At 39.4% G+C, this 19,391-nt stretch overlaps 1 protein-coding gene across 6 annotated transcripts in view; it reads left to right on the top strand.

The window, feature by feature from the left end:
• The window catches only part of LOC143028632 (ATP-binding cassette sub-family C member 5-like), a 328,912-nt gene that overhangs the window by 216,145 nt on the left and 93,376 nt on the right, over positions 1–19,391 (top strand). For all 6 annotated transcript variants that reach the window (XM_076191041.1, XM_076191039.1, XM_076191038.1 and 3 more), the window contains one exon: positions 16,604–16,734. In XM_076191041.1, coding sequence (XP_076047156.1) covers positions 16,604–16,734 — 131 coding nt within the window. The remainder of the gene's footprint in view (positions 1–16,603; positions 16,735–19,391) is intronic.

Genomic DNA, 19,391 nt, shown 5'->3' with positions numbered 1-19,391 from the left:
TTTGTGTAACGGAAGCAGTCCTATTCATTTGATTTGGTAGTACAAAAATTCATGGATTGGGGCAAAGTGATGACAGCATTTTGTCAAATAACTGTTGTTTGTCTCCTTGTGGACAAAATTGACCAGAGGTCGTAAAGGAGAGATGTGAGAAAGGTAGCAGAATGAGGTATTTTTTTGAGTGAAGATTAGTCTTCAATCCTAATAAAATGCTGCATTACTCTGGTCTGTAGTTACATCACAAAAGCTAAAATAAAGGTATTGACCGCATAAAACTTAGTCAATACCCCAAATGGGGAAATGATGACAGTGTTTCAAAGATACTGTAAATAAGTGTCATAACTAGGCTCATAGTCTCTTACAAATTATTTTTATGTCCAGCCCTCTAGTAGTGGTGTAATCAGTCAGTCTTGTCCCAAATCTCATTTTCAGGAGACCCATGGCTCTCAGGTAATTGGCAACAGCCACTGCATTGGCCCATGAGTCACTCAAGGAAGAAATATTTTGTTACAGTAAGATGAGGTGTTCAGTCTCTTCTGTGTGATGGTTTTGTCTGGGGCAGTTTGTTTGTTTGACCAGGTTGTTTCTGTGTTTGTATTGTTTTAATGCTGGATGGTGACCTGAACATAGTCTTGGGATGGATTTTTCTGTGGAGCAGTGATGTAACAATGTACTTTCATTGTAGAACATAGGTAATGTGATAATAGTAATACATATTGACTTCAACTCCTTCACCTTCATCTAGAGATACAGCTTGAAGGTGCCAATCCAATTAACATAAGCTGATGGCAGAAAAATACAACTGCGGGTCACTACGAGCATAGCTCTTCTCCTGCAAAATAAAACTAGGTAAATACACCAATACAGTACAGACATTAGTCCAAAATTTCTTCTAAGAAAGATTCATGAGAGGGCCCAAGGACTATTGCCAGCCATTGTAAAACTGTTGAGTCAACAATTATTATATATTATTATGAAATCAACCAAGTGAAAGTGTTTATTGGTGGCATTTGCTGGGGTATTTGTGTAAAGTGAGAGAGAAGACTTTTTGGTATTCAGTTGTCATATCAGTTTTAAAGAAAGTACTTGTTGTTGGAATACTGGGTACATTAAATTGTGATTAATAGGTATTCATCAACTGAAATGAAGAATGAAAGCATATAACTGGTGATTATTATTTTATTTTTTATTTTATTAATTTTTTCATGAATTATATATTTTTTATAATTATTTTGTGTGTGTGATAATTTAACTTGTTTTAGCATAAGGAACCTGTGGTTGGCCTGCAGGCTGGAGAGCAAAACTGCCAATTTTCAAAACCCATCAACCCCCTCACCTTCATCAGTCGGAGCAGCTATGGGGTTGATATTCAGTTCATGGACTGGGCCCAAGATCTCTCTATCAACTTCAACTGTATTTCTTACACCTTTTCACACTTAGAGAGCTGACAACTAGCAACCACTCCCCTCCTCCTCCTACTTTAAACCGGTGATAGAGAAACAGTCTTGCACCAATACAATGCAGACAACAGTCCAAAGTTTCTTCCCAGAGAGCTCTATGGGAATGCCCAAGTACTGTAACCAGCCATTGTGGGGCTGAGGGAGCATTTTAACTTAACAAAACTTAGGCAAAAATTATTATTATTATTATTGGCTGCATCTTATTGTGAGGTAAAAATCTGCTCAGTAGTATGCAGCTGATACTTTAGGGTCTATATGGGGTGCCCCTATGGACCAGAGCCACACATCATTTTGTGTTAGAGGAAATATCTACTCACAAAGAAATTATGCTATTTTATTGTACTGTAACTGTCCCTCTTGTGCTGTCCCCCCCACTCTTAATACTGTCCTGTACCACTTCTCTGAACATATTTCCATTTTTACCTAACCCTGTGGTAGGGGAGAAAGAATACTGCTACTGAGTGTTCCCACTTAGGTTGTAAAAGGCAATTAATACAGGACGGAGGATAGGATTAAGCATCCTGCTCTCTGTAGCCCGAAAGGTTAGATTCCTAAAAGAAGTTGAGGCATAAGAGGTTCTGGGAATTTTCCAACCAGAAACCTAAGGTTTGGGTCTTTTAATGTGTGTGGATGTGGTACAGATGAGAGTAAAAGTGAAGAAATAAGCAGTATGTTTGTGAGAAGATGGATGTGTTGGCATTGAGTGAAACTAAGTTGAAAGGGAGAAGTGAGGTTGAGTTTGGGAGTGTAGGGACTGAGTAGAGGACAATGGAGGGAAGGGGTGGCTATACTAGCAAGTGAAGAGATGGGTAAGTGTGTGGTGGAGTGGAAGGTTTCTTTAAGGTTAATGTGGATGAAGGTGAAATGGGGAAGGGAGATGTGGGTCATTGTAAGTGTATATGTGCCTGGTAGTGAGAAGACTGTAGAGAAAAAGGGAGGCTTTTGGATTTATTTAAATGAGTCCATACAGGGTTTAGGGAGAAATGTAAATGTAGTGGCATTGAGAAATCTCAATGCTAGAGTAAGGAATGGACCAAAAGATGGAGTGGTTGGGAAGTGTGGAGTTCCAGGAAAAAATCATAGTGGAGAGTTAACGATAACTAACACAGCATTTAGAAAATAGGTTAAGCTTAAATACACATTGAAGAGGGTATTGAATAGAGGGGTGGTTGATAGGACTTTAATAGACTATATAGTGGTATCCAGGAGAAGAGTAGGAAGAGTTTTGGATATCCATGTTCTTAGGGGAGAGAGTGGGGGGATTGTGGAAGGTAAGTTGAGAGTGGAGGATAGATGCAGAAAGAGGAAAGGGACAGAAGGTAAGGAGGTGCTTAGAGTAAACTCTTTAAAGGAGAAATATAGGAAGAAACTGAGAGAAGTGTGAGAGGTGAAGGATAGAAAAGAGGTAGGAGTGGAGAAATGGGGGTGTTTCAAGGAGGGAGTAATAAGGTGTGCAAAGATGGTGTTTGGAACAAGGAGGTTGGGAGGGAATAGAAGGAAGGGTAATGAGTGGTGGGATGATGAAACAAAGAAGGTTGTAGAAGAGAAAAATTGAGCATTCATGGACTGCTTGCAAAATAGGATGAGAGAAATGTATGAGAGGTATAAAGAAAAAAGAGAAGCAAAACATGATATAGATGAAAAATGGGGGAAGAGTATGAAAGAAAAGGGAAACAAATCAAGTAGAGAAGAAAAGGTAAAATGAGAGATGATAACAGAAGAGGTGCCGGTAAGGGGAAGATGGACATAGTATTTTAGGGAGCTGCTAAATATGGGGGAGGATAAGGAGGGAATGGTGGTTCCAGTGGGAGGTGCTAAGAAATTGACAAGGATGGATGAGGAAAATGGAGGAGAAATAAGAAAGGATGAGGTGAGAATGGTTATTAAAATGATGAGAGGTAAGGCACCTAGGTTAGATGGGTGTCATGTGGAATGTCAGAAGAAGGGAGGTACAGTGATGGTGGACTGGCTGATAAGGTTGTTTAATTTGTGTCTAAGGGAGGGTGAGGATTGAAGGAATGCCTGTATAGTTTCACTTTACAAGGGAAAAAGGGACAAATGTGAGTGTAATAGTTTCAGAGGGATCAGTTTAAGTGTAGTTGGGAAGGCCTATGAGAAGGTTTTGATTGAGAGGATTAGGAGAGGAATAGAGGGAGTAATTGTTGAGGAAGAGTGTGGGTTTAGGAAAGGTAAGGGTTGCATGAATCAGATTTTTGTGGTAAGACAGATATGTGAGAAATCTTTAGCAAAGGGTAAGAATGTTTCTTGGTCCCCTGTGGATGTGTAAAAGGCTTATGACAGAGTAGACAGGAAGGCACTGTGGGAGGTCTTGGAGATAAATGGGATTGGAGGAAAACTGTTAAGAGCAGTCTAGAGTTTTTACAATAGTAGAGTGTGTGTTAGAATTAGAAATGGAGAGAGTGAGTGGTTTGAGGTTAAGGTAGGATTGCGGCAAGGATGTGCCATGTCACCATGGCCGTTCAGTGTGTACATGGATGGGGTGATGCAGGAGGTAAATGCGAGGGTCATGGGCATGGACTGGAGATGGTTAAAGAAAATGGAGAAAAGTGGGGATAAGAAAGTTTATTGGGGGACTGAACACCTTGAATCATGAAATTTTCATCCAAAAATCAAATTTTAGATATGGGCATATTTGAATAATATAAACATCCTAAAAGCAAAATATGAATGACTTTTTCCTCCCCCAGCATAATGGAGGGAGTTTAAAGGGTCCAGAAGGCATGTCAATTTAAATGGCTCACACAAGAATAGGCCCTAAATATCTATAAATATGTCTTGTTTTCACTTGTCTAATTCCATGAAATGGCTATATTTTTGTATGTCTGGCATCAGCATGACTTCCTCTTCCGTGTGGTGTGCACAGCACACTTCAAGCCCAAGTTACCCATCAAACATCAGAGTAGATTGATGCATAAACACCTAACTGATTGTGACGATATTGTGTTCCTGTGCTGCTGTTTGCCTTATTTTATGGACATTACTACACTTACTAGATGTCCAATCATCAACTGCATCACATTAAAGAGGAAAACCAAGGAAAAGATGAAAAAATTTAACCAAAAGTGAAATGAAAGTTGTGCTAGAAGGAGGGCAAGGTGTGAGAGGCTTGGGGGAGGGATGCCACTGCCTCGTGTGTCACCACCACCTCCACTGCCAACACCATCTCCACCACCAAATATCACCACACCTGACAACACAGCTGACAAAGTGCTTTTTTCCAAATGAAGAGAAGAAGACGAGGGAAATTCAGGAGGAGAAAGAGAAAATAGCTGGCGAAGGAGAAACATACAGGGCTGGGATTGCACCTGTGTAGGATTAAACACCTTTTTGGTAAGCTTTGTCATTGAGCAGAGGAAAGGGGCTCATTACTGGTAAAGATAAACCACTCTGCAATGATTTGACAAAGTGATGACACCCCAGCAGTGAGGTTTTATACCAGTAAAAGTGTAAAATCTTCAATTATGAAAAGGACCGCTTGGCAAGTAACAAATACATTTTAATGTAATATATATAGTAGATATGTATATATATGAAAATATTTACTGTTAACTTATTCAATATACATTATATAATAATGTGTGTGAATATAATAAAAACCACACAATAAATAACAGAGATATACAATGCTGAAAACTTTAAATGCTTGTATCTCAAAACCACAAATACTTGCAATTAAAAATATGCCAAATTTTTAAAATTAATTTTAGCAGCCTGAAAATGCTTCTGGTAGTGTATAATAGGTATATCTTTAATTCCACAACAAAAAAAAGGGGTGACATAAGTGACCATACTTACGACACCTATATCTCATGTTGTATAGCAAATTTAAAAAAAGCAGGTGTGAAAGTGTTTATAGGATCTTTAAGTATTACCATGAAAAAGCAGAAGTCTGTAGTACAAAAAATACGATGTATGTATTCGATTACGTCAAAAAAACGTTATGACGTTACGATGTAGTAAGTTCTTGGGTTCATGATATATTTTCAAGTTGAAAGACTATAAACTTTTTTTATATATATATATTTTTGTTGTTGTTGAGGTGTTCAGTCCCCCCTTAAGGCAAATGTGGGTAAAAGTACAAGGGGAGAGGATGGCAGCAATTTGGAAGTGAGTCTTAAAGGAGAGAGGCTGGATGAAGTGAATAGCTTTCAATACTTGGGGTTGCATGTGGCAGGAAAGGGAGGAGTGGAGGTGGAGGTAGATTGTAGATTGAGAGAAGCAATTAAGTACCTTGGGGAAATAGAAAATGTAATGAGAAATAGACATTTGGGAATGGATGCTAAGATGAGATTGTATGAAGCGGTGATTGTGCCGACAGCATTGTGTAGGGCAGAAACATGGAACATAAGAGAGGAAGAGTTTAAATGTACTTGAGATGAAATGGTTGAGAAGTATGGTAGGGGTTACAATGGATAGAGTGAGAAATGAGGTGAGAAAAGTGGGGGTGAAAAAGGATATGGGAGATAGGGTTGAAACTATTGGGATAGTGTCCAAACTATTGGGATAGTGTGGACACATGGAAAGAATGAGTGAAGAAAGAGTAAAAGAAGCGTGGAAGGCAGAGGTGGGTGGAATGAACATGAGGGGGTGACTGATATTGAGATGGATGGATGGATGGGATGAAAGGGGCATTGAGCATGGAGGGGATGTCTGTTGAGAAAGGGAGAAGACAGAAGATAGGGCTGAGTGGAGAATGGCTGTGTATGGATGATACTGTGATGAATGGAAGGGAGTGGGTGGGGGGTGGGGTGGTAAGGGAGTGGTTATGTGGAAATATTTTGACACAGCATGAAAGGATTTCTCCCCGTCTTCAGTGTTTCTCCATGAGGGACAGAGAAGGGGGGGTTGTCCTTGTTGTGGATGTGCTGTGTCTTGTTGCATTGCTTCTGACCCTGGGCATTGGGTGAGATGTGGAGGTGACCTGTTATCCAGGATGACCCAAAATGATAGGGACGGAGGGGTGGTGGGTGGGAGTGGAATTATGGCTTTTGACCTTGGGTACTTCCCTTGTAAGGGGGAAAGAGCCCTTGGTATATGTATGTATATGTTATATTATTATCATATATTATTATTGTCATTAATATTATTATTATTATCATAAAATATCAAAATTATGTGGTTTAATGTATTTGGAATCTAGAGTAGTAAGCTAAATATTTTTTTTTCTATCCTGTAAAATTTTAGGTAGTAAAGTTTCTTGGTGAAATATTGATGTATCATTTGCATACTTATGTTAGAACAAGTCTGTCAAAGGTTTTAGTTGTCACTTTTAAGTATTGTGATTTCAAAAGTGTAAAAAGGGACTAATTTGAATGTGTGGAGTTCTGTATTTCTTACTGTAGAACCTTTTTTTAAGTTAGCACAGTTGAAAATTAATGAATAAAACATTCCTGAAACTATTTGAATTATGAAGAATAATAATCAGTTAGATTATTTCAAATCATAGTATATGGGATGAGTGCAAAAATGTCCCCATACTTACAGGATGGACTTTGTTGTAGTGTTTCAGCTTGATTGGGGTAATGGTGCGAGTGCGTGGAATGCTTCATTATGTTCCATATGCCGTACCAGCCATAGTAGAAGGGGGGTTGTCCATTAACCGCATTAAGGTTGGTGAATTGTAGTTACTTGTACACATGGGGTATTTCTCATCCTGTGATGAATGCTAATTATTGAATATTTATCCAATTCTATTGCACTTCATTAAACATAAAAGTGTCATGAAATAATTATATGCTCAAGTATGGATTACTTATTTGAAGATTAATTGAATATGGTGTTGTGGTGCTTGCAAGTGGAATTTTAACATGTCATTATATGAAACTTTTATTTAATAAGGATTGTTAATTTCATGGGAATTCTGATTTAGATGTATTCATTTGCATACATCGACATACCTGCCAAGTGATGCTACGCCAAAGAAATTGCACCTGTTACATTATGACGGTTTTGAATTGTGAGGATATTGATGATGCAAGTACTGCACAGATACTGTCAAGATATTGTGCAATGCAAATATTTCTCCTTGGGAAATTTTTTATATTTAATTGATTAATAGAATAATGTCATAAGGAGATGATAAGAAAACTTATTTTTTTAATTTTCTATGCAAGAATATACCTGTAAAATGAGCTTATTCTCATTTCCCCTTATAGCTTAATGCTTTGTCTGTGACTGCTGCTTTGTTTGCTTTCATTTGCTTCTTTGTGCCTATTCTAGTTTGGCAGAATGTCCATTGGTTCGACTGCATTGGTGTGCATGTGGTTATAACTTGTTTACTAATTGTTGTTTCCATTTCAAAGTTTATATTTAAACAGATGATAAAAATACATGGAAGGCACTCTACCACTATGGAATTCACGTAAAAGAAAAGAGAAAAGGAAAGTCAAAGGGTGTCAAAATCCAACATAATGTGGGTTTCTGGACTGCATGCTTAACTCCTAGAATATGACGACGCTTACGTTGGCGTTGCAAACCATGAGTGGATATACAAAGATGCCAATGTCAGTGTTCTGATTATATTTATTTTGTAGTTGTAGCTAAGTGACCCCTATATTCTGTGAACAGACTTGATTGCATTTTCTGTAGTTATATTTATTCAGGGTAAAAGGGAATGAATATAACAGATATAACTTTATATCCAATGTGCACATGAGTAATTCATATTGAAGAGGTTAATTGGATAGAAAAATCAATCTGTTGTCCCAGGTCTCTCTTGCATTAGACCCACAACTCTTGGGTAACTGGAAGTGGCCACCAGATTGGCTCATAAGTCATTCAGAAACTTGTGTTGTTGTTTGGATAAAGCTAAAGTAGTGTAATCTCGGTTGTGTTCTGTATCTTCCATGTGTTAATTGTATCTGCGCAGTTTTATTTTGTAGCCAAGTTTATTCTGTGTTATTACTGTTTCAAACCTGGATGGTGACCTGAATAAAGGCATACCAGTGTGGGTCTTGTTTTTCCTAAGAATTTCTCTGGTTGATGTCTGGGGGAGTCAGGTGGAGTTTGAGGATTAATCTTGGAGTGCTTGTTTTATGATCTGATAGGTTGGAAATGTTTGCTGCTTTTTTGTTCTGTACTAATGAGATGAGGTGTCTGAGAAGTATGGTGGGGGTTACTAGGCTAGATAGAGTGAGAAATGAGGAGGTGAGGAGGAGAACAGGGGTGAAAAAGGATTTGGGAGAGAGGGTTGATGAAAGAATATTAGGATGGTTTGGACACATGGAAAGAATGAGTGAAGAAAGACTAGTAAAAGAGGTATGGAAGGCAGATGTGGAGGGAGTGAACATGAGGGGACGTCCTAGGATGAGGTGGATGGATGGGGTGAAGGGGGCTTTGGGGAAGAGGGGAATGTCTGTTGAGGAAGGAAGGGAGAGGACGGAAGACAGAGGTGAGTGGAGAATGGTTGTATATGGATGATGTTGTGACTGCATGGGGAGAAATGGGCGGGGGGGTGGGGTAGTGTGTGTGAGTGAGTTTTGACGCAGCCCGAAGGGATTTCTCCCCGTCCTCTCCTTATATGCAATGGGGGACGGAGAGGGGGGGTCGCCGATTAAATGAAGCGGCCTTGCTGTGGATGTGCTGTGTCCTGCGACACTGCTTCTGACCCAGGGCGGTGGGCAGGGTGCAGGGATGACCCGTCATGACCCGTCATCCAGGAGGTGCTCAGATGAGAGGAAGGGTGGGAGGGGTGTGGAGTGTATTTAGGGATGAAATGGGTGGGAGTGTTTTTATGCCTTTCCCTTTTTGGCTACCTCCCTTGGAAGGGGGAAAAAGCCTTGGTATATGTATGTATGTACTAATGTTACCCTGTCTGGGGTATTGGATGCATGTTATTGTGGGGTTAAAAGCTGCTCAGTAGCATGCAGCTGATACTTTAGGGTCTATATGGGGTGCCCCTATGGACCAGAGTCACACATCATTATGTTTGTGATAGAGGAAATTTCCATTCATAGAGAAATGTTGCTATTTTATTATATTGCAACTGTCCCACTGTTGTGCTGTTCCCCGACTCTTAATACTGTCCTGTACCACTTTTCTAAATATTCATTTCCTTTTTTTTTTTTGCTGAAACCTGTGTTAGGGGAGAAGAATACTGCCACCGAGTATTCCTGCTTGATTCATAAAAAGCGACAAAAACGGGACAGGGATAGGACTAGGCATCCAACTCTCTGTAGTCTCAAAAGGGATATTACCTAAAAAAAGCAAAGGCATAAGAGGGTCTGGGAGTAAAAGGGAAGAGATAGGCAGTATGATTGTGAGAAGAAAGATGGATGTGTTGGCATTGAGTGAAACTAAGTTGAAAAGGAGGGGTGAGTTTGAGTTTGGGAATGTAGTTGGGAGGGTGTCAGGAGTGAAAAGAGGATGAGGGAGAGAAGGGGTGGCTATACTAGTAAGTGAAGAGATAGGTGAGTGTGTGGTGGAGTGGAAAGAGGTTTCTTCAAGGTTAATGTGGATAAAGGTGAAACTAGGAAGGAAGATGTGGGTTTTTGTAAGTGCATATGTGCCTGGTAGTGAGAAGGGTATAAGGGAAAGAGAGGCATATGGGTTGATTTAAATGAGTGCATAGAGGGTTTAGGGAGAAATGTCAATGTAGTAGTATTGGGAGATCTCAATGATAGGGAAGGAGATGAACCAATAGATGGAGTTGTTGGATAGTGTGGAGTTCAAGGAAAAAATTGTAGTGGAGAGATGATGATGTGTCTAGAGAGTTGATGATAATAAATACAATGTAAATCCATGTGAACAAGTTGCATAAAGATGGCAAAGGAAACATGGACTGGAAGTGAAGCGTTTATTCCTGACGTTTCATCTATTGAGAAAGTCAATAGACGAAACGTCAGGAATAAATGCTTCACTTCCAGTCAATGTTTCTTATGCCGTGTTTATGTAAATACAGTGTCTCAGAAAAAAGTCAAACATAAGTACACATGGGAGAGTGTGGTGGATGGAAGGGTGGTAGATAAAGCATCAATGGACTATATAGTGGTAACCAAGAGAGGAGTAGGAAGAGTTAAGGATGTACATATTCTAAGGGGAGAGAGTGGGGGAATATCAAATAAATTTTTGGTGGAAAGTTAATTGTGAGTGAAGGATAGATGGAGAAAGAAGAAAAGGACAGAAGATAGGGAAGTGTTTAGAATAAACTGCTTAAATGAGAAAGAAAAGGAGTACAAGAAGAAGCTGAGAGGAGTGGGAGGGAGTGAAGGATAGAGTAGAACAAGGAGTGGAGGAGGAATGGTGCTGTTTCAAGGAGGGAGTCACAAGGTGTGAAAAGATGGTGTGTAGAACAAGGAGGGTGGGAGGAAATAGGAGGGGTAGTGAGTGGTGGGATGAAGAAGCAAAGAAGGTTTTAGGAAAAAAGAAAGAAGCATTCACAGATTGGTTACAAAATAGGATGAGAGAATCATATGAAAGGTACAAAGAAAAGAGAATTAAAGCACAAGATAAATGAGGCAAAGAGGAGAGGAGATGTGAAATGGGGTAAAAGTATGACAGAAAATTTTGAAAGTAATAAAAAGATGTTTTAGAAGAAAATTAAGAGAGGAATAGGAGGTGAATCAAGCAGAGAAGAAAAGGTTAAAAAGTGCAGATGGAGAGATGATAATGGAAGAGAAGGTAGTAAGAGGATGATGGGCAGAGTATTTTAGGGAGTTGCTAAATGTGAAGGAGGATAGGGAGGGAAAAGTAGTGGCAGTGGGAAACACTAAGAAAATGACCATGATGAGTGGGGAAAATGGAGGAGAAATAAGGAAAGATGAGGGGTAGCAGTTATTAAAATTATGAGAACAGGTAAGGCACCTCGGTTGGTTGGGTGTCATGCAGTGTGTCTAAAAAAGGGAGGTACAGTGATGGTGGACTGGCTGGTGAGGTTGTTTAATGTTTGTCTAAAAGAGGGTAGAGTGCTGGAGGACTGGAGTAGTGTCTGTATAATTCTGCTTTACAAGGGAAAAGGGGACAGGTGTGAGTGTAGTAGTTTCAGAGGGAAGATGTATGGGAGGGTTTTGATTGAAAGGATTAGGAGAGGAACAGAGGGAGTAATTGGTGAGGAACAGTGTGGGTTTAGGAAAGGTAGGGGTTACATGGATTAGATTTTTGTGGTAAGGTAGATATGTGAGAAAGCTTTAGGAAAAGGTAAGGATGTTTCTTGGGCTTCCATGGATTTGGAAAAGGCTTATGATAGGGTAGACAGGAAGACACTGGGAGGTATTGCAGATATAAGGGATAGGAGGAAAGCTGTTGAGAGTAGTCAAGAGTTTTTATGCGAGTAGTAGAGCTTGTGTTAGAATTAGAAATGGAGAGAGTGAGGGGTTTGAAATAAAGGTGAGACTTTGCCAGTGATGTGTTATGTCACCTTGGCTGTTCAATTTATACATGGATGGGATTGTGCAAGAGGTAAATGCAAGGGTAATGTGCTGGGGATTGGAGATGATTAAAGAAAATGGAGAAAAGTGGGTGATAAACCAGTTATTGTTTGCTGACAGCACTGTGCTTGTAGCAGGATCAGAGTAGGGATTAAGGAATTTAGTGATGGAGTTTAGGAAGGCATCCAAAAGAAGGAAGTTGAAGGCAAATGTGTGTAAAAGTAAGGTGATGGACAAGGGAAGAATATGGTGGCAAATTGGAAGTGAGTATTAAGAGAGACTGGAGGAAGAAGATAGCTTTAGATACTTGGGTGCAAATGTGGTGGGAAAGGGAAGAGTGAAGGTGGAGGTAGAATGTAGATTGAGAGAAGCAAGTAAATGCCTTAGGGGATTAAAAAGTGTAATGAGAAATAGGGATTTGGGAATGGATGCTAAGAGGAGATTGTATGAAAGAGTGATTGTGCTGACAGCACTGTATGGTGCAGAAACATGGATCATAAGAGAGAAGGAGTTGAAATTTATTTGAGATGAAATGCCTGAGAAGTATGATAGGGGTTACTAGGCTGGATAGAATGAGAAGCGAGGAGGTTAGGAGAAGAGTGGGGGGTTGAAAGAGGGTTGGGAGATAGGGTAGATGAAAGAGTATTGAGATGGTTTGGACACATGGAAAAAATGAGTGAAGAACGATTAGTAAAAATGTTGTGGAAGGCAGAGGTGGATGGAGTGAACATGAGGGGGTGACCAAGGATGAGATGGATGGATGGTGTAAAAGGGGTATTGAGAAAGAGGAGAATGTGTTGAGGAAGGAAGGGAGAAGACATGATAGGAATGAGTGGAGAATGGTTATGTATGGATGATACTGTGATGCATGAAAGGGAGTGGGTGGGGGGTGGAGAGGTGAGGGTGTATGTGTGAATGATATTTCTCCTCATCTTCTCTTTTCCTGCACAAGGGGACAGACGGTGGGGTTGCCGATTAAATGAAGTGGCCTTGCTATGGATGTGCTGTGTCTTACTGCATGGCATCTGATCCAGGATAATGGGCAAAAAGTAGGTATGACCCATCATCCAAGAGGAGCCAAGAAAAGAGGGAGGGAGGGGTGGTGAGTTGGAGTAGAGTAAGTGGGGATGAAATGGGTGGGAGTGGATTTATGTCATTGACTTTGGCAATCTCCCTTGTAAGGGGGAAAAAGTTGTTGGTATATGTATATATGTATGTACTTCTGTTACTAGGATACTCAAGGAATGTAGAGAATAGTCAGTGGACAAAATACTTGAACTGATTGTATATTCTTTAGAAGAAAAAAGTGCCAATACATCAAAGAAGTATATATGAAACTGAAATTCCCAGTTTGTTATCAAATGATGCAAAAGAAAGGTAGAAAAAATAATGGAAAACCATCACCAATACAGTGAACTAGCCACTTGGATTATACAACCAATCACTGATGCTGTCACAATTCTTGGTCAGGTACTCAAGTCCTGAATCATGGAAGTGGTATGCCAAACCAGCAAGGCCATAAAAGAATATACCAAAATGAAAGAGAAAAAGGATGAAAAGGACATCAAGGCTGGTGTCTCCAAAACTCCATATAAGGGATGCAACAAGTCTTACATGGTAAAACATCACATGAACTCTTCTTTAGGTTTACTTATGATAAATTGAGGAACAGGAAAAGAATCTCCAAGCTTACAGTGGATGGTGAAGATTTTGAGGAAGCATTAGCTCAGGCCAAAATATTGAATGCAAGTTTCTAGTCTGTTTTCACTAAGGAGAGTAATTGTGTAGAGGAAAAATAAAGTGCAATGACAATGAGTCAGAGATGTGAATGTTGAAATCTGTAGAATCACTGACTGAGAAAAGTCTCAGAGCCTGATGGGATCTTAAACTAAATTCTTAAAGAATGCAGGGAGCTGTAGGCAGACAAGGTTTTCTAATTGTGTGTTTAGTAAAAGAAATCCACCTGAGCCCCGACATTTGCAGGTTGCATATTCCCAATTCACTTTTTTAGGTTATTTTACAGGAAGCACACTGGTTGAGTGGGTTGTGGCGTTGTTATTTGTGGTGAAAGTTGAGAGGGTGGTGGCACTCCTCGCCTTTCAATAGGGGGAAGTTTGTGATGTTAAACCATATCACATCACAGGTTATTTTGTGTTGAATAGGATTTATTTTTGATGATTCTGGTTGTTTTAGAGGTGTTGAAATAATTGATGTAGGTGCCTCCCAGTGACTATTTCTTTGCATCTGACATAGGTTTTGGGGCTTGAAAATTATTCTTTGTTGTAACCCCAACAATTATCAGGGGTCAGGTGTCGTGCCACAGGATTGGAGGAGGGCAAACATGGTACCAGTCCATAAGGAGTAAGTAAAGAGTTATGACTGAATTATAGAGTGGTGTCCCTAGCTAGCATGATAATGAAATTGTGGAAGTTTGGGGGTGGGAAATGCCTTATAGAGGTAAATATTTTGATGGACAACCAATTTGGCACCAAACTTTGAAGATCATGTGTGTCAAACCTTTTAAGCTCTCACTTGAGTGCGATATATGGTTGGGTGAATTGTGTACCTGGATCCAGAGAAAGCCTTAACAAAGTCCCTTACTGTCAGCTGTCATGGAAATTGAACTAGAAGGTTGTCATGCCCTAAGCTCTATATTTGAGTTGATACATCGAATTAGGACTTAGAATTCGAGTAGTTCCTACAATCCAGAATCTTAGGGAGATATAACCTCTTATAGACACAGTTACTTCGCCAGGATAAAAAAAGGTGTAGCACACTCACTAAGATTTACTGACACAAAATATACTATGAATTTCTCTTACAAAGTACCGGTCAGAACAGAGGGTGGGCGCGGGAGAGAATATGGGTGCCCGCCTCCCTTTATATACACCAGCCGCACAACACAAGTGCCATAGCACAGGTGCCAGCATATAACTAATTCAATCATCTTATTTCTATCTACCCAACTTCACACATCTCACTATCTTTATTTATGTGTGAAGAGAGTTCACAATAAAGTCCCTATTCTACACCTTATTCTACAAGTCAATATGGCAGAAAAAAGGGGAGGCACTAATTTCACTCTTGATTTTGATTAACGTGCTCCTTAACCTCTGCTGGCAAGTGGCGTCGGTTTCGTACTCCTCCGCCGCTGGCCCACGGGCACCTTCGCGCGTTTCTAGGCCATATGGTCGCAGCGGACAAGGAGTCATTGTTCCACCGGTCTCCTTCGCTACAGGCCCATGAGTACCTTCACACGCATAACTTACCCTATGGAGTCGCTGCGCACAAAGGTCACATTGTTCTCCCGCCCTCCATAGGACTTCGGCGATCGAGAGGGGTCGCCGTTCTTCCAACTGACAGACCTACACCACTCCATATTAGGTCTGCGTTATAGGTCACGACGAGGGGGGGTGCGCAGCACAATATTGTCATGCTCATGGTATGAATATGGCATGATACCATGATGGTCACGGTGTGACATGACAGGTAAACTTCTTGATGGCTAAATAGTTTCTTAATGGGCAGGTATATGAGGAGAGTAGTAAAAGATAAGATGTCAGGATGGGTGGCTGTGACTAGCAGAGTCTCGCAAAGGTCTATACTAGTTACTGTAATGCTCTTTATGACATGATGGAAGGTACAGCAAGCTATACCGTGTTTACAGATGGTGCAAAGATCATGAGAAGAGTGAGAAATGAAGACTGTGGTTTATTACCAAAAATATTGATATACCATCTATGACCAGAACCAAGAGTGGAAAATTAATTGCAATGCCAGAAAATGCAAAGTATTGGTAATGAGTGCAAGCCCCAAAAAAAAGACCACTGAATTATTCAATGGAAAATAAGGAGAGGGGAAAGAGGAGAAAGCTCTGGGAGTTTTGATATGGGATAACCTGTTACCTGACAAACATATCAGTAAGATTGTTGGGGAGATGTCTGGATTGCTGAAGAATACATGGTGGCCTTTTACTACATTGATGAAAGAATAAAATCATAGCATTGTACTACGTGGATGAAGAAGTGATGGGAAAAAAAGATCATAAGAGTCCCTAATCTGTCCATAATTGGAGTATGCAGTAGTGTTATGGTCCCAGCATAAAATGAAAGATTGAGAAAATACAAAGAGCAGCAACCAGAATGATTGCCAGCCTTGCAGGTAAATCATATAAGGAGAGACTGGAAATACTAGACTTATTGTGAAAGAATAAAGAAAGAAGATGGGGGGGGGGCCTTAATTGCAGTGTTCGGATAACTGAAAGGGGTTGACAAAGTTGGAGAAAATCTCTCGATATGGGATAGCAGATCTTCATGAGGTTATGGACACAATACAATTAAAAATGCTGCATATGAAGGATGTCAAGAGAGACCATTTTCTGTACAGGTGGGTAAACTCCAGGAGTAACCTAGATGATGTAGCCCAAGCTGGAGCTGTACATGAACTTAAAATGAGGTATGATTAGTGGAAAATAAGAAATTGGTTCCCATAAGCATAGCCTTGTTTCTGTACACTACAATTAGGTAAATACATGTACATGTATTGAATATAAGCTTTGAAATGGAAACATTCTTAATCTTTGTAGCTGTAGTATGCCATTTCAGTAAATATGATTTACTGTTTTTCATTATTTTGATTTTTGATGTGTTGAAATTTGTTTGATATATGGTCATAACAATCATCAGTAACTGATATATATTTAGCATAACCAGTAATGGCTAACTGTATTGATCATTTGCCTTTTCCTCCATATCACCTTAGAGAATTCTGTTGATGGATGAGTTGACCCCATATGTTAAGACAACAAATGATAAGCACACTGCCATCATTATTAAAGATGCCACCTTAGCCTGGAATGCATTTGGACAGCAAGAACTAAAGAAGGATTTGAAGTAAGTTTCCAAGTGTTAAAACCAAATTGTGCTAGTATCTGTTGATTAGATACTGGATAGACCTTTGAGTATGTACTGTGATATTTCTTGAATCAGAAGATGAGCTTTTTATGGATTTTTGCTTACATGGTACTTTAAGATGAATTGAAAGTATAAGATTGTTATATGACCTTATTCATCTACCTCCCCTCTGTGAATGTAATTTGACACATGTTGCCAGTATCAGAAGTTTCCCATAATTAAGATGGTTGGATGCAATTTAGAGAGTCAAGTTGGAAAGGAAAATTTTTGAACATTATTGGGGAATATTTTAATCACCTTAGATTTATAGATGACATTTGGGGAAGAGCCATATGAGTTTTGTAAAATAACATATGTGGGAAGTTTTTGCCTCAAAATTAGAATTTTTTGTGAACTTCTATGGACTTAGAGACGGCATATGACAGGGCTGAGATCAAGGTATTATGGAACGTGTTGTGGATGTATGGTTCCACTTCTGCAACACAAATGTGTGAATAAAAAGTTGCAGGTGTAGCCATCACACAATACATATAAAAAAAACAATTGCAAATACACAGCAGAGACTGGACAGGTTTAGCAAAAAGTGTAAAATTGCAAAAAAGGCCAGGGATGTGGCTTGGGCAAAATGGAGGAAGAAAAGAAGTCAATGGGACAAAAGAAGCTTACAGACAAACTAGGAATTACTATACAAGAATTTGAAGGGAGTAAGAAAGCAATTTTGAAAGAGGTATAATTGATAGATGCAAAGATAAACCAAAACTGTTTAACAGGTTTATAAATGGTAATTTGAGGCACAGGGAAGAAATCACCAAGTTAATAGTGGGTGGTGAGGTCTTTGAAGAGGCCTCAGCTCAAGCAGAAATATGAATGAAAATTTCCAATAGGTCTTTGCTAAAGAATGTAATTTTTTGGAGAAAAGCAAGGGGAGCAAAAAACCAGGTTTAACAGATATAAATGTAGAAGTTAGGGAAGTGCTCAATTTTTTGGGATCATTGGATGTGACAAAAGCCTCAGGATCTGATGGGATCTCAAACTGGATACTTAAAGAATGTAGGGAACAACTAATGGACATCATCCACAGTCTTATTATGTGTTCATTGAATGAAGGCATTGTGCCACTTGATTGGAAAAAGGCAAATGTGTTGCCAATTCACCACTAAATTATAGGCCAGTATCACTAACCAGCACAATAGTGAAATTATGTGAAAGGATTGTTAAAGATCGATGGACCAAATATCTTGAAGAGAAGAAAGTTCTGGCAGTTTGGATTTAGATCTAAAAGGTCATGTGTTGAACCTTTAAGCTTTTACTTGAGAGTGATTGATGTGCTGCAAGAGAAAGGTGGGTGGACTGGTGGCATGCACACCTAGAGAAGGCATTTGATAAAGTACCTCACTGTCAACTTAGGCAGAAATTGGAGCACATTGGAGGCCTGAGTGGCAAACTACAAGAATGAATTAAAAACTTTTTGAAGGAAAGATATATTAGGGCAGTAGTAAAGGATAAGATGTCAAGATGGAGCAGTAACAAGCAGAGTTCCACAAGGTTCTGTGTTTGCACCAATAATGTTTCTTGTGTATGTCAGTGACATGATGGAAAGAACAAGCTATGCCAACATGTTTCCAGATGATGCAAAAATCATGAGAAGAGTGAAAAAGTAGGAGGATGGTAGACTATTGCAAAAAAGTCTAGACACTATTTTTGCATGGAGCCAAGAATGGGAAATAAAATTTGATAAAAAAATAATTTCAAAGTACTGGAAATGGGTAATAGCAGCAAAAGGCCATCCTTCAACTATTCCTTGGGAAGTGAACCCAGTACAAAAGCAAAAGAGGAGGAAGACTAAAGGGTGTTGATAAAAGACAACCTGTCACCTGACAGACATATCAGCAGGATTGTGGGAGAGAGATATAGACTACTGCAGAATATTAAAGTAGTGTTCCTTTGTATGGATGAAGAGATGATGAAAAAACTCATCAAAACCCTGATCTGGCCAAGACTGGAATATGCATCAGTAGTATGGTCCCCACACAGAGTGAGTGAAGGATATAAAGAAGATTGAGAGAATATACAAAGGGCAGCAATCAAACTGGTCCCACCTGACAGATAAACCATATGAGGAAAGACTAAAAGTACAGTACTGGGTCTGCCATCTCTGAAAGATGGAAGAGAAAGAGGTGATATGATTACTGAAGCATTACAATTGCATTGACATAGAAGATCTTGTGATTAAAGATAGGTCGTGGGAGTAAATTAAGAAAGACCATATGTCTAAAGGATGTGAGGAAATACAGTTTTCCATGTAGGTGCATAAATATGTGGAATAGGAGAAGGTGATATAGATCAAGTTGGAACTGTATATGAATTTGAGAATAGATGAGACCCAACTAGTGTTGTTCATTTCCTATATGCTACAGTTAGGTAAATACAGAGCTGCTTCAATTTCTACATGAACACCACATACACGTAGCTTTAATTAAAGAAACGACACTTACTGTTGGTCTGCAATAGCTGGAATAAAAGAGTGAGTACAGGCTTATACAGAATGGGTTGATTATGAATTTTTATTTTTAATGCCTACATTTTCAACTGTTTGCTGCATTGATTCTTTTTCCATTGTATGTTGTAGTTTTGTT

This window comes from Oratosquilla oratoria, chromosome 9 (assembly GCF_046742065.1).
Source record: "Oratosquilla oratoria isolate Oo_2021 chromosome 9, ASM4674206v1, whole genome shotgun sequence".
NCBI lineage: Eukaryota > Metazoa > Arthropoda > Malacostraca > Stomatopoda > Squillidae > Oratosquilla > Oratosquilla oratoria.
Note: the sequence above shows the minus strand (reverse complement) of the source record. Positions and strands in the feature narration are given on the sequence as shown.